This window comes from Solanum lycopersicum, chromosome 1 (assembly GCF_036512215.1).
Source record: "Solanum lycopersicum chromosome 1, SLM_r2.1".
NCBI classification, from domain to species: Eukaryota; Viridiplantae; Streptophyta; class Magnoliopsida; order Solanales; family Solanaceae; genus Solanum; species Solanum lycopersicum.
In genome coordinates, this window is record NC_090800.1 from 82,544,639 (window position 1) to 82,560,137 (window position 15,499).

The following is a 15,499-nucleotide window of genomic DNA, read 5'->3' on the forward strand; positions in this document are numbered from 1 at the left end:
ACGTAGTAAGCATCAAATTTATATTTTTATGTTATACCAAAATTGTATAATTACGTTGTATAGCAAATAAAAATATATATTATTCGTTATATATATATATATATATAAATAAATCAATTGTATAATTCGTTATACATATATAAAAGAAAGCAGTTGTATACAAATTAATTGTATAATTTGTGTATGTATAAAACGAGAAAGAGAGAAAGATAAAATAAAATTGGGCAATGAAATTTTAGTATTGTATAATTATAAGTGTATGGGACGAAGATATATGTATTTGCAAGTGTATATACAATTTTCTCTCACTTTACACAAAAAGAAACACAATCTATACATTTCGTTTCTGTTTTTACAAGCGATAGAGGCGAGGGTGGCGAGTGAGATCTGAAGAGTGGCGAGCGAGGTCTGGAAGAGGGGAGAGAGGGGAACGAAAATGTATGTATATATACAATTTTTTTCTCGCTTTATACAAACAGAAATACATTTTATACACTCGTGTTTGTATAAAAGTGAGAGGGAGTGAGCGAGAGAAGGAGAGTGGCGAGTAAGAGTTTGAGGGAGAAAGGTAACTGACAAACAATTTGCTACAGGGTACAATTAAATTAAAGTGTGGTTACAGCATTCAATTTGATTTATTAATTTGCATTAGATACAATTTTTCCTATTTTTTTTAACACTACTAGCAATTTTTTCTGTGTAATTTTACTTTTTATAAATATATTTGAGATAAGTGTCAAAACACACCTAAACCATACTTTTTTTTTGAGTTTCATACCTTAACTATTGAAAATTTGAATTTCAAACCTAAACTATCATTTTTTAGTTTGAGAAACACATCTCTCTTTTATATCACTCTCATCATGGTATGTAATATAAACACTCTCGTTTATTTTAAAGAATTTCCATATCACACTCCACATGGACAAAACATTCAACCTTGACAAAAAATAAATAAATTATTAGTATTAGTTAAATTAAAAATTAAAAACAATTATAAGAAATAATATTTTCTTTATAAAATAAAATATAAAATATTTTTCTTACCCCACACCATTTTTTAAAGTTTTTTATTTTGTTTGAATTTCTTTCATATAAGTATTTCATTTTTTACTTCATCTCCTCCCCTCGTCAAATACTAATTTAGATATTATTTTATTTTCTTAAAAGTATAATTCTATCCATCCCACTTAATCATACGCTTTCAATTTTTTTCTCTAGTGTTTAGATAAGTATATCGAAAATATGTTTACTTGCCGCCATAAGACTTTTTACATTTTTTTAGTTGTTTATGTTATATTCGGTACACTAGTAGATTTTTTATGGAAAAAAAAAATATGTACGTGCATATCTAACACAAAATAAGAAAAAAACGTTAAAAAAAAAAATCGGAGCGAAAACTAAAATATGAAATTTTTAAAAATATTTTATAAATGATTCTTTTTTTTAAAAAAAAAGATGGGGTTGTCGCGGAGGAGGGGGTACGTAGAGGAGATAGTGGAGTGAGATGAGAAAAATAATTTAATTTTTTTATTTGGATATTAATCTTTATTTTTAACTAATATTAATTTTTTATTATTTAATTTTTATCTAGATAAAATATTTTATTTATGTGGAATGCCATGTGTCAAAGTTTTTTCACATAAAAGAGAGAATGCATTACACACACCATTGAGGTGTGTTTCTCAAACTAAAAACTGATAGTTTAGGTATGGAACTCATACTTCTAATAACTTAGGTAAAAAAACTTTAAAAAGGTGAACAGTTTAGGTGTGTTTTTGACACTTATCTCAAAATATTTTTACCTTTTTAACTTTAATACTTTTTACTAGAATATAGAAAAAGATCAAGTTATTTTTTAAAAAAATAATATTATAATTTTTTAAATTTTCTGACCATTACCACTTTTCATTTTCAAAAAAGATAAATATATGTGTAGCTAAAATATGGGAAAACTTTATTAGGGGTAGGCGTGAATATAAAAAAATTAAACTCAATCAACATTAATTTGTCTTTTGGTTCTATGTTTGTAGTACTTGGGTGTTTTTTTAGGTTTATTTTGTTTCTTTTTGTTTTTGTGAACATTCAACAATTCAGCTACCTTTTAGTTGTTTGATTGAGTTTTACTTTTATATTCCAACATTCTCTTCAAAAATAAAAGAGAGATGTGCAAAACTAGTCCACACCATGATTATTACTCCATCCGTTTCAAAATAAATAACAATTTTTTTTTAGTCTGTTTATAATTGATGATTTCTTTTTTTTTTTTTAACATTTTAAAATTAGCTTTCATGCGGTATTTTTAAGGCCACATAATTAAAGGACAATTTTATACATTTAAATTAACTTTAATCACACGATACGAAAGTATTTTTTATACTATTAAACTCTGTACCAAATCAAATTAGGTCATTCTTTGTGAAACGCAGGGAGTAATTTAAAAAAAAAAATATGGTTAAAATTTTAAAGGTCAAAGTTGTCAAAAAAGTTCAACTATTGGGAATGGCAAAATCAATTCGAGAGAGTTCGGAGCCTAAAGGGTACAAAATATTAATAAAAATTTCAAAACGATATATAAAATTTTATATCAACCAAAACGGTAAAATCGCTGCACCAACAGCGACTTACCCCACCGGAAAAAGCAAAATCGCTGCAGAGGTAGCGATTTTGCAAAAATCTGATTTTTTTTTAAAAATGAAATCGCTGCCTAAGCAGCCCATCAGTGATTTCTTAAAAAAAAAAAATTTAATTAAGGAAATCGCTACAGGGGCAGCGATTTCCTTAATTTTTTTTAAAAAAGAAAAATTTTCTTTTATGAAATCGCTGCCCCAGCAGTTTCTTTATTTTTTTAATTTTTTTTTTTGAAGAAATCGCTGCTGGGGCAGCGATTTTGTAAAAAAAAAAATTCTTTCTATAAATCACTGCTTAGGCAGCGATTTTATTTTTTTTAAAAATCAGATTTTGCAAAATCGCTGCAGAGGCAGCGATTTTATTTTTTCCGGTGGGGTAAGTCGCTGTTGGTGCAACGATTTTACCGTTTTGGTTAATATAAAATTTTATATACCGTTTTAAATTTTTTGTTAATATTTTGTACCCTTTAGGCTCCAGACTCCAATTCGAGATGTATCTAAAAACAAAGTAGTCAAAACATTAATTAGTAAAAGAGAAAGACATTAACATGACTTTATATAAGATTAAATCAAACAAACTTGTGTATAATTCATTTGTGAAGTATTATTTTCATTATTGATATTCTTCATAACTATCAAAAAAAAAAAAAAGAATTTTAAATATAATTTAATAAAATCAAATTTGAAAAAAAAAATTGAACAAGTAAAGTAATTTGATGCACACTATTAAAAAAAGGAAAACATAAAAATCAAATCAAAAGTTTGACAAAATCAAACGAACCTCCATCCCTACTATTTGCTGAATTTGTATTTTTTAAAAGTTTAAATATGCCATTCAAGCCCTACGAAATTTTCATGGAGTTACTAGTTCAACATACAAAAATTTTATTAAAATTTGTTATATTGAAGCAAAAAGATTATTTTTCTTGACTAAAAAGAAAACAATCTGATGATTAATAATGTTAATGGAAAATTATGAGATCTTATATTTAATTTTTAAGGATGCAAAAAATATGAGATAATTTTTTCATATTGGTAATTTGTCCAAATTAAGTAGAAGTAATCATTTTCATATGACACAATACAAACAAAAGATATAAATCTTAAATCTTAGAAAAACTCTGATATAGAGATATTTTATCGCTCATAATGTATATATTAACTCAAACATCTATATCAAATTCAAAATTTATCGTATTATGAAAAAATCACAAAAATAATTAGGGATATATTATGCGTTACTTTTCATCTAGTTAATAATTCAACAAAAAAATTATGCAAAAATATTAAGCATCTTTTATCCTTAATCAAAAATAGTGAATTCAAATCCTTCCTAATATTGATGTTCATAGAGTTGGTTATCTTTTTGGAGATTTTTGTGGTCAAAAGTTGAGGAAAGCAGTGGGTGAACAACCTCGTGGAGACCAAAACTCAAAAGATTAACTCAATTTTATTATTATTATATATATATATATATACACCTCAATTATTTATTGATTTTTTAAAAAAAAAAAACTTATTCCACCCACCTTACCAATTTAAAACATTTCCAGTCTTATTAGTTATGAAAGTTTGTTAAATTTTCATTACCATCCGCTTCCCAAAAATGTATTCACACAGTTATAATTATATTACATAATTCTATCTCTTTTTAAAAATATTTATTGTGTTTATTAAAAATATTCGTCTCAAATTATTCAGGGTTCTTTAAAAGTTTAAGATTGAATCATTTTTTTTTCTATTTTATTTTCAATATTAATTATTTTTAAATACTATGAATATCTCAATTATAATACGCAAATAAGCGTTGTCTCGAAATAAAAAGTAAATTAGTCAAACACTAATTCTAATTACTCATTTCACCCATTTTATCAGTCCAATATTAACTATACACACTAATTAATAGTAGATAATAAATAAAATGATAATTTTACATATTTTAAATATAATTGGAAAAAACAATTTTACAGTTCATAATAAAAATAAAATAATTTTAATCAGATTTTCAAAATTATTTTGAGACTAAAAAAGAGATTGATTTAAAAAAAAAAAAGATTTGCATATTTGAAATGATTGGACCGCCGAGGTGGAGTAGTAATATATAAATATATATTGGGGAAAAAGGGGTGTTGTTGGCGTTAAGAGGCAACAACAAACAAACAAAGAAGAGAATCAATTCTGTAAGCAGGTTCTTCACGCTTCCGGTTTCTGCATATTTTCTTCGTGAATTCTTGCATCTCATCTGCGTTTTCCTTTTTGTTTACATCAGATTTGACCTCGATCTCCTTCACTTTTGGTAGTGTTTCTTTCGGTTATTTTTCGCTGTGATGGCTTCGAAACGGATATTGAAGGAACTCAAGGATCTTCAGAAGGATCCTCCCACCTCTTGCAGCGCCGGTATCCTTCTTTTTTCCTTTTTCTCAATACATGTTTTTGCGTAATGTTTTGAATTTTCTGCTGATGTATCTTTTTTTTTTTTTGTGTAAGTATCTTATTGTTTCTTACTTGCTATTCAAATCAGGTTAAACTTTTAATTAGTTTCAGAAATTGATTTATTTATTCAGGCTCAACATTGATGAGATGGTTTGCATTTTTTATACCTTGTTTTGATGCTTGATTGTTGGTAAACTTAACGTCCTGGATCAATTGTTGAACGCTGATATAGAAAGTAAATTGAGTTGTTTTTAACGTATGTGTGTTCCAATCGAATGCTTACTCTCTTTATCTAGGAGAGAAATAGAAGACAAATGTAACTTTAAGAATATCTCCTCTAGTCTCTGATGGATCTTTCTGTCAATCAAATAATTTGGTTACTATGAAAATAATGTGATGCAGGTGAACTGAGAAGTTTTTGTTAAGTTTAATTGTTTATTATTCATTCATTACACAATCAATCCCTCAATCACATGCTACCTGGTCATTATCATTTTTTTGAGTTTTGATTGTTTGATCACACGCTATATTATGTATCTACTTTTGTTACTTTAGCCCCTGGTTAGTAGTTCTATTTTAGGCGGTTCCGTTCTGCCTTCCATTTTCTCTATAGTCTATACTTAATATATACTATATTAGCCCCAACAATTCTTTGTCAATTTTCTTTAATTAGAGTTGTTAGTGAACAATATGTTGACGAACAGAACTTGACTAGGCTCGTCAAACTCAAACAGGTCCTATTTATTTGTGAACTAAACAAATTTTGAGCTCGTTTTGTTGCTTGATTGTTAGTCAAACAGAACCTGGGAAAGATCTGTTTGACTCGCGGTGTGTGCATGGACAGTACTTGCTACCCTCTTTTTCATTCATAAATGTATAAAAGTCATTTGCTCTTCTGTTAGAGTTTCGAAGTTACCCAATAACCGGAAACTGATTAGTTTAATTAGCATGTTGTTGTATCTAAAAGAATGGATTAAAATGGAGCTTAAATGAGCTGCACGTTAGCTGTCTTTACCAATGAATAGGACAAGCTTGAACTCAAAATTTACTTGAATGGGACATGAGCTTGATCTTAATTCATAAAATGTTGCCCACCTTGTGTTTGCTTCTTTCATTTACTTCTCTGCCTTTAATTGACTTACGGGAATACCAAGTACTTTAGAGTAATTTTTGGTCCCATATGAGGAAGGTATACACAGCTAAGCTGGGCCAACTAAAGGTGGTTAAAACTGGGAATGATTGAGTATGCCTTCTCCCATGATAATTTCTGTGTAGGAGTCAAACTCTGTGTCGCTCTCGGGAAAAAGAAGTTCCACTCAATTTTTTAATAGGTTAGTTCTTGGAGAGGCAATGCCTGATTCCCTTGACAAACCCTTCTCGTGTGAGGTCAGCTGTAGTTTTTTTTTATCATCATGCAGTGCTGTGTTCTCATCCTTCTGGGTGCTTTCTGGATTATGAAGAGCAGTCCTCGGGCATTATAGTTTAGGCATTGCTCTATTAAGAGAAATTGGTGAATTTAAGTATCTCTATTTGTTCCATCCTTCAGCATAGTTCTGGATTTCTAATGAAGACCGGAACACTTTTCTGTAGTGATTCCTTTTTATCCGTAAGGTAGGTGAACATTTACTTACTGTTTAATTTTAAAATATTTGGAAAAAGTGACTTTTGATTGAAATGAAGAAAAAGGTTTATAGTTTGACATAGTGGATTCTCTTGACATAACCGACACAGCAATGTATAATTTTTTGAAGCAAGTAGGAAGTGTTGCTTTACTGTATATCGTTCATTCATCATGCATTCTGTTCAGGCATTCCACTTTGTGTTTGTTCTTCTCATGTGTTGATGGAGAACTATATCATTCATATTTAAGCCTTGCAATAAAAAGTAATCCCTGCCTAGATGTCTTCCACAGAGAATAATAATTGTCATCCCAGTGCATTATGTGTATCATAATTTATAGTCCTTGAAATGCTATTCCTGTTTCCATACGAATCTTTACCTTTTTCTGTCCTTTGGAGATATTCTACTAGAGTACCTTGTAAGCCTTGTAGGTCCTTTTGTAATTTGTTAATTCTTCAACAAGGTGTGTAAATATTCTTGCATCTTTGTAAGAGATGTATATGCTATCTGATCGATCATTGACTGTTATTGTCTTCCTTGCCTTTGTACCATGTGTAACAGGCCCTGTTGGAGAGGACATGTTTCACTGGCAGGCCACAATTATGGGTCCCCCAGACAGTCCTTATACTGGTGGTGTATTTTTAGTCACTATCCATTTTCCTCCTGACTATCCATTCAAGCCTCCTAAGGTATGAAATGGTTCAAATTAATATGAGTTAATGACCTCTGCCTTGGTAATTATTTCTGCTGTTTGCCAGTGCCCTATTTATTTTTCAGGTTTATCTACTTGGTGCATAGTTATGTTGGATTTTGGAAGTGTTCTAATTTAACTCATAATGATAACGTAGGTATAGATTTTCTGGTAATGTTCTCCTGGTCATGGAGCATAGCTAATAGGACATTGCACCCAACAGAATATGTAGATCTGGACTGTGAACTTGTGATATGTCAGTGGTGGATCCATTGCTGGTTTTTTTCTAGTAGGTATTGCTGATTTCACCTGTTGGATAGCTGAGATGTCAATTTTCCCAAGTTACATGAACTAGCTCAGGTTGAGAAAATAGTGAATAGATTTTAAGGTTGGGGAGAGGGTTGATTCATCAATTTGTTTATTTTGCATGTGCTTGTTTTTTTTCACGATTGCTTGATAGGTGACCAAAGAGGAATAGTGGGAGCACTGTCATGGAATTTACGCTTATCGGTGATTGACTTACTAAGTAAGAGTTGAGAGTATGTGCAGGGGAACATCTTATGAGTGTGTTATTTTTCGTCACGTTATTAAAAAAACAAACAAACATGGAACACACTAGGATCTTCCTGCTTCCTGTAAAGTCAGCAGAACAGAATACTCAGCACGGCATTTATAAAATGAACAAATTTCTTCTTGGTGAAGGATTGAGATTGTGCAATAGCTTCTCTCTGGAAAGACATCATGGCTAATATCAACATAGTTCTTTCTCTCTCTCTCTCTCTCTGTACACTTTCATAGCATTTATCAAATAAAATACGTATACGTCCAACTATTTGACACGTCAGCTATGACAGTTATCTGGTAATATTGTGGAAGAACTTTGATGTGTGCCTAGTTATACATGTGTTATTCTCCTGTCAACATTATTGTGTTACAGTTAAGGATGTATCTTTGCAGGTTGCTTTTAGGACAAAAGTTTTCCATCCAAATATTAACAGTAATGGCAGTATATGCCTCGACATATTGAAGGAGCAGTGGAGCCCTGCCTTAACTATCTCTAAGGTTCGTTCTTTACTTTTCAAGCTATCTTTATCTTCTGAGAAGTAATACACGCTTAAGTACCAGAGATATTCTTTTAGAACCTTAGAAGTCTTGGTTGGTAAGAGCCCTTGCAAATAGATTTTGAAGCCATCAGCCAATTTATATACTCTGAAGGATATTAGCCGAAAGAAGTATTTAATCTGAAGGATAGCTGGATAGGAAATAAAATTTCACATGTTTTTTTTCATGACGAGGGGAACCCATAGCCTCTACCCTTTAGGTGCGTGCAGGGTAAAAACCCCGCTCCTATGCAATAGCTCGCAAATCACATGTTAAAAAAAAAAGCAAATAATTTAACTGGACATTACAGATAATTAGAGACTTTTCCTTTGGGTTCTTTGTGATTTCTAATACTAGCTGTTGAAGTACTGGTGAACATAGTTCAGTTCTATGTAAGATGTCCATTACCATTCAGCCGTGTTATTGAATGTAATTATGTATAAGTTCTGTGATGGTGTCATGATTGGTTTTCATTGATTGATGTATTCTCTTTGTACAGCTCTTTAGACCAATGAGTACTGGTTAAGTTTAAGTGTGCATATAGATAAATTTATTAAGGGGGAAAGGTTTTTGTACTTCCTTCAGGTTTTGCTTTCAATTTGCTCACTTTTGACGGACCCAAACCCTGATGACCCCCTGGTCCCGGAGATCGCTCACATGTACAAGACAGACAGGGCCAAATACGAATCAACTGCCCGGGTTTGGACCCAGAAATATGCAATGGGTTAAGACATTATATTTACATGTGAGGGTCTTAATCCTTGTAAAATTAATTCATTTGTCTGTTGTCTTTACTTTCCCAATCAACAAGTGTAGAATAGCATTAAGGATTGACCTCTCCAAGAAAATGGAGATGCTTTGAATGTTCTTGTATACATACGAACACTTGAAGAAATCTTGAATGTGTTATTTATCTGGATTAAGTTGCAGCTTTGATTTCTATGGTTTATATAGAACTTTTTAACATTTTTCATGTTTAATTTCCAATCGTGAATAGTTTCGTTCTTCTTTTGTGCTAACATTGTTTTTAATAGGTTGTCTTGGGTCCTCCTATTACTGTTACTTGTAATTTCAGGTGGTGCATGCATTTGTTTATGTCTATTTGATCGATGAATCATTGTCCTAGAAAGCAACAAATTGAATTGAGGTCATGACAATTATGAAAAGTGATGTTTGTTCCCTTAAGAGATGAACAGATTTATTTTTAACCTAAGGTGTCATTTACCAAACTCAATCATTGAAGCCAATTAAACGTATTTTGAACTGACTTTTTCCTAATTTGAGTCTTGTCTTTGTCGCTGAGTGTATATACATGAATATGAAATGGTGAAACAACCCCAAGGGGCAAAACATGGACCCTATACTCAAAATATCATGTCGCATTGCAAACTTAAATTTACATTGTCGATATATGTAACTTAATCAGAAGCGTATTCCGGTACAAATGGAAAGGCTTATCTTTGAACAATCAAAACTATTAGCCAAACGAACACAACTTTCAATTTGATATCTAAATGAGTGAATAGCATCACTTTCAACCTTGTTAAAATGACTATATAAATGGAAATAAGTATTAGGCAAATAAAAAAATGCTATTTGCTGGCTTTTGTCATGTAGTCTATAATAGGTAGTCTTGTTACAGCTGTACGAAATTTCTTTCAAATTGGGACTCTTGCTTAATTATGTAAAAATTAAAGTACCCAAAAAAGGAAGACTTCCTGAATTTACTAGCTGAAATAAATTTTAGATATTCGATAAAAAGTGATATTCTTTTAACAACGATAGATTAAAACGAAAAGTGTATCATATTAATTTTTTAAATTTTAAATTGATGTTGAAAAATTAATATAATATTTAACAAACTAGTTTTATAAAAACATAATTTCATTATATACTAAAAGTCAAAAACTATTATACAACTTTATAATTATTGAGGACTCAATTGAATATTTAACCAAGAACACAATTATTATTGTGTGTTTAACGTACTTATTTACATTAGAGTTTGAATCCACCTGTGTAGACGCTTACATATAATTTTAAAACCTTCTAATTTTGATACCTTGGAGTGCAAGGAATAGCAATTACGAAATATATCTTTTTAATAATGAAACAAATAAAAGATGTTGTGTTGTAACCAATTCCATATGGTAACCGAATTAATATATTTTATTTTTGATATTTTCCAACCAAATACGCAACACATAGTAAACTAAGAAAATAAAAACAAATATGAAACTTTTTTTTTTTTATGAAGAATAATGAAAGAAGTTGAAGATTAGATTATTTTTGTGCATATAATTAATAGATGAATATAAAATGCTCAATTAGGTATAGTAGTTTAGGATTCAAACACGTGATATAACAATTTATTGAGAAGGGCTTAAAGTAATTCTTTAACCGTTTGCAAAATATCTAGTAACATATTCTTTATCTACTTGTTTTGCTAAAAATAACAATTTGACTATATACTGAGAAAAGGGTCTGATATACCCCTCAACTTTGTCATTTGGAGCTGATATATCCCTCGTTATAAAAGTGGCCTATATATGCGCTTACCGTTATACAAACGGCTCACATATACCCCTGCCGTTACAAAATGACTCACATATACCCTTCATTTAACGGAAGTTAAAAAATTAGTTTTAAATTTATATTTATTACTTCAAATTTTTTTAAAAAAATTATTTAGGGGTATATATGATTCTTCTATCAAAGTTTAAGGTATATTTATTTTTTGACTTCTTTTATTATAATTATTTGAATTTCTTATTCTTAATTTGTTGTTTTCTTTCATTCCTTATTTTAAAGAATAAAAAATTAAACTATTTTTTGTGTGTGTATTGTAATTTAATTTCGTATTCGAAGAAAAAATTTGGTTATCTACAATAAGTTTTACAAGAATATTAGTGAAACATAAATAAATTTGATTATCAAAATAATAATTATAAATTAGTCATTGAAACAAAAAAAGTAAAAAAAATATGTTTGACAAGGATTAAATTTACTCATATGGGATTATATTTTTAGAAAAAAAATAATAAAAATTTAGATTAAAATTATTATTTTTTTCATTTCCGTTAGAGGAAAAGGGTATACGTGAGCCATTTATTTACAAATAGGGATATATATGAGCCACTTTCATAACAAAGGGTATATCAGCTCTAAATGACAAAGTTAAAGGGTATATCAAACCTTTTTCCTCTATATATTTTTTGGCTCACTTGTCTCCTTTGAGTAATGATCAATTGTGAATTTTGAAATTCACACTAACATTATATAATTGGTTAACTCATCTGATTTTTCGACTTCACCATGCTCTTGTCAACCTTTTGTCTAATTTTTAACCTTCAATTTTATTTTTCGTGAGAAAAACTCATCTATTGAGATTGAATTTTTACAAAATCGTGAACAAAACAACTTCTCTTTAAAAGAAAAAAAAAAGATTAATAATCAACCTCTCAAGGTCCGAAAAAATATTTCTAAAGAATAACTTTTTTTACATATTTGGCCTCATAAATAGATGTTTTTAGAGTCGAAAAATGAAAAATAACAAACTAATTTTAAAGCTCGATTTAATAAAAAAATATTTTTATTTTTTTAAACAAAATCGACCTTTAGAGGTTAATTTGGATAATGTAGAAGATCAACAAAAAGCAATCCAATCTCGAAAGATTAAATGTTTATTTATTTATTTTTATTATTTAAAAAACAAACTTGTAACATATTTTGGCCAAATATGTAATCAAAAAGGTTTTTTCTAGCGAAATAAATGAATGAATAGTGTATTTAAATGCGATAATTAAGACATTTTTGACCTTTTCTACCAATTTTATTTGATCTCCACAGTCTACACTACTATTTTCATGGAATTTGAATATTAGGTACTTGGTTGACAAGCAAAAAAAGTACTCCACTTGTTTAGATTATTAGCATAATAAGGGATTTACTTAATCAATTATATACTTATTGTTAATCAGTAAAAGTTACGTGAGATTTCTGAGGAATTTACTAATTAATTATCGGCTGAATGTATTTGGCTGACATTTGGCCGATGATTATTAGCCCGGAGATACATCAGCGCATCCTTTAACAACATCACAAAAATTATCGTGAATTAATTTAACTAATTTTTAAATTATGAGATTAATTTCATGTTTTAAAACTTCATATACTATTTTGGAGGTTAACAATATTTATATTAGTCTACTTTTTGAAATGAATAAATACACTTAGTTTTTAATTTATTTTTATCATTAATTATATTTAATTTTTTATAACATTTTTCTAGATATTATATTTATAAAGTGATATAGTAAAATTATTCGTGTATTTATAAGTTTTTAAGAAGTGTGCAATTAAATAGTGGACAAATAATGTTGGACAGAAAATATATTTTAAGAAGCGTGGAACTAAATGGGAGGGGTGTATTTATGCTTAGTTAGCCACATATAGGAGTGTTTCTAAGCCTAGCAATAATTTGGGGACGAAAATAATAATAATTTGCGTCAAATTCAAGGGTGTTTTTAGTACTTCTCTTTTTAATAAAGAACATACTACACCCGTCCTTTTTTACTTGTCCAATTTTAATTTTTTACTTGTTATTTTTAATAGATCAAGAAAAGACGATATTCTTTTATCTATTTTATTTTTAATCCATTTCGAGAGTCAATGATTTTTTAAGATAAAACTTTTCAATGAGTAAATTGATACTGAATTTTTCATCTATTAATAGATAAAATATATAAATGTATTATATTAATTATTATTTTTCGATAACCGTGTCAACGATGAAGAATTGAAGTGTAATATGTTTACAATAATTAATCATATGAAACCACATGAAAAAATAGGTCTAAGACGAATCATAGAGTAGGACCTTTAAGAAAAATAAAGTAAGAAACTTTATACATTCTTTGTGTCACAAAAGATAATATTATTATTTACAGTCCAACAAAAATAATATAAATAAAAGGAATAGTTAGTACATTTATTTTTCAGTTTTATTTTTGTATCTTACTTTTCTTTAAAGGAAATAAATAAAATACATTTTTTGAAAACTACACAAGATACTAATATAATTTATTCTTTTGAGTTCTCAAACCCCAAACAATATGTAAAAGTTTCTTTTCTTTTTTTTTTACAAAATACAATAAAAGTATTACTCTTATTATTATTTTTTTATTTAGAAGAAATAATTATTGATGATACGTAGGGACAAAAGAGCAAAAACTTGGTGAACAAGGAGCGTAGGTGACCTGGCCCACATTCCCATGCGGCGACTCGTTTTAACCGCCTCTCTTTTTTTAAGCAAAATACAATTTTAATTTCGTTAATTACATTACTTTTTTTAAAAAAAAAAAAAATCATTTTATATTTTTCCTTCAGTTTAATTAAATTATCAAATTTATTCTTTTAATTGTATTATTTATATATTTCACTGTAATAGACCTATTCATTTGTATCTTATTGGCACGGAAAAATTTCAAAATAAATATTCGCTAATAACAGTATGTTTTAGCTTTTATCTCATTATAAAATAATATAAAATGAAGTTTAAATAATAAAAAAGTTTAACATCGAAGCATTTTTATCTTTGCCTTTGAAATACAGATAAGATTTAAAGTAAGACGAATATATTATCATCCAGTTAAAAAAAAAACTACATTCCTATCTTTTATCTCAAAGTAAAGTAAGCATAAATAATAAAGGAAATTACATTATTAATTAGTAAAATTTTTAAAAAAAAGAAGATGAGAGTTATTTAAGTTTGACTAATGACTCAAAAGTGAAATCTTCTTCCCATATAATCTCTTTCATTCTGTTCCATATATTTCCCTCTTCTCTCTCTCACTCTCTCTACAACACTCATTGACTAGTCGTTAAACTCATCAAGACTTGTTCTTCCTTTTATTTCTCTTTAAATCTCTCCTATAAACTCACTGTATTTCACTATCTTCCATGTTCAAAAAATGGAATCACAAAAAATCAAAAAGAAATTAGTCCACAAAACTATCACTACTAAGTATGATCATCACAACAAGTGGACTCCTAAAGTTGTTCGGATTTGTTACACTGATTGTGATGCTACTGATTCTTCAAGCGACGACGATGACGACGAGAGGAATCGAGTGAAAAAATACGTTACAGAGATTAAATTTGAGAAGAAAATGGCTGCTGCAGATGTGAGGAAATCGTTGAATTCGAATAAGAAGAAGAAGAAAGCGATCGATTTGAAGAGAGATGAGAATGTTAAAAAGTTTCGCGGTGTCAGACAGAGGCCATGGGGAAAATGGTCTGCGGAGATTCGAGATCCGGTGAAAAAAACGAGGGTTTGGTTAGGTACTTTTGATACCGCTGAAGAAGCGGCTATGAAATATAATATAGCCGCTATTCAATTGCGCGGAGCTGATGCTATCATTAATTTTATTGAGACACCTTTCCCAAAGGAAAATGCGATCACTTCAGTATCGGATTATGATTCCACAGGGGAATGTGAAAACCTCTGTTCTCCCACCTCAGTTTTGAGGCAGAATAATAACAATAATGATAAAGATAACGAAGATGCGATTGCGATTGATACTAAAATTATGAACGATGAGAGCAAAAAAATGGAAATGGATGAAAATGGATTTATGTTTGATGATAATTTGCCATTAATGGATCAGAGTTTCCTTAAGGATTTCTTCGATTTTCGATCCCCTTCTCCATTGATGGATGATGTATTATTACCAGGTTTTAGCGATGGAATGGGATTATTACCAGAAGTGTTGAGTATTCATGGAAATAGAATGTTGGATGAAGATTTGGAGACTTGTAAGTGGGCAAATGATTTCTTCCAAGATGTTTGTTGAGGATGGCTATGGAGAATTAATCAAAGTAAATATATTTTTTTTATTATCAAAGTTTTTAGTAGAAATTCTTGTTTAATGTTTAGTCTTCGTGTCGAAAATAGTAGTGTGTGGTTAAGTTAATGGTATTTTTATATCTTATATTTATTATTTATAAATCGTTGTTTGTTTGC

At 29.2% G+C, this 15,499-nt stretch overlaps 2 protein-coding genes across 5 annotated transcripts; both read left to right on the forward strand.

Moving 5' to 3' along the window:
• Positions 1-4,690: 4,690 nt before the first annotated feature.
• LOC101250739 (ubiquitin-conjugating enzyme E2 28) lies at positions 4,691-9,398 on the forward strand. Of its 4 annotated transcripts, none has more exons than XM_004229930.5 (5): positions 4,691-4,810; positions 4,900-5,027; positions 7,245-7,372; positions 8,332-8,436; positions 9,061-9,398. In XM_004229930.5, the coding sequence occupies exons 2-5, from the start codon at positions 4,958-4,960 to the stop codon at positions 9,202-9,204; spliced, it is 447 nt and encodes a 148-aa protein (XP_004229978.1). In that variant the 5' UTR covers positions 4,691-4,810; positions 4,900-4,957; the 3' UTR covers positions 9,205-9,398. The 4 variants fall into 4 exon arrangements, with proteins under 4 accessions (XP_004229978.1, XP_010326821.1, XP_010326819.1 ...); XM_010328519.4 differs by having other exon boundaries at positions 4,702-4,810; positions 4,931-5,027; XM_010328517.4 differs by having other exon boundaries at positions 4,725-4,818.
• A 4,876-nt stretch (positions 9,399-14,274) lies between these two features.
• Positions 14,275-15,499, forward strand: CRF5 (cytokinin response factor 5). The gene has a single exon (XM_004231151.5). It carries the CDS (start codon positions 14,448-14,450, stop codon positions 15,327-15,329), a length of 882 nt encoding a protein of 293 aa, XP_004231199.1. The 5' UTR covers positions 14,275-14,447; the 3' UTR covers positions 15,330-15,499.

Excerpts from the sequence above, each read along its gene's own strand:
- LOC101250739 (XM_004229930.5), top strand. The coding sequence starts at position 4,958 with ATGGCTTCGAAACGGATATTGAAGGAACTCAAGGATCTTCAGAAGGAT. Across the intron at positions 5,028-7,244 it reads TCCCACCTCTTGCAGCGCCG|GCCCTGTTGGAGAGGACATG; the intron begins GTATCCTTCTTT and ends CATGTGTAACAG. Across the intron at positions 8,437-9,060 it reads CTGCCTTAACTATCTCTAAG|GTTTTGCTTTCAATTTGCTC; the intron begins GTTCGTTCTTTA and ends TACTTCCTTCAG.
- CRF5 (XM_004231151.5), top strand. The coding sequence starts at position 14,448 with ATGGAATCACAAAAAATCAAAAAGAAATTAGTCCACAAAACTATCACT.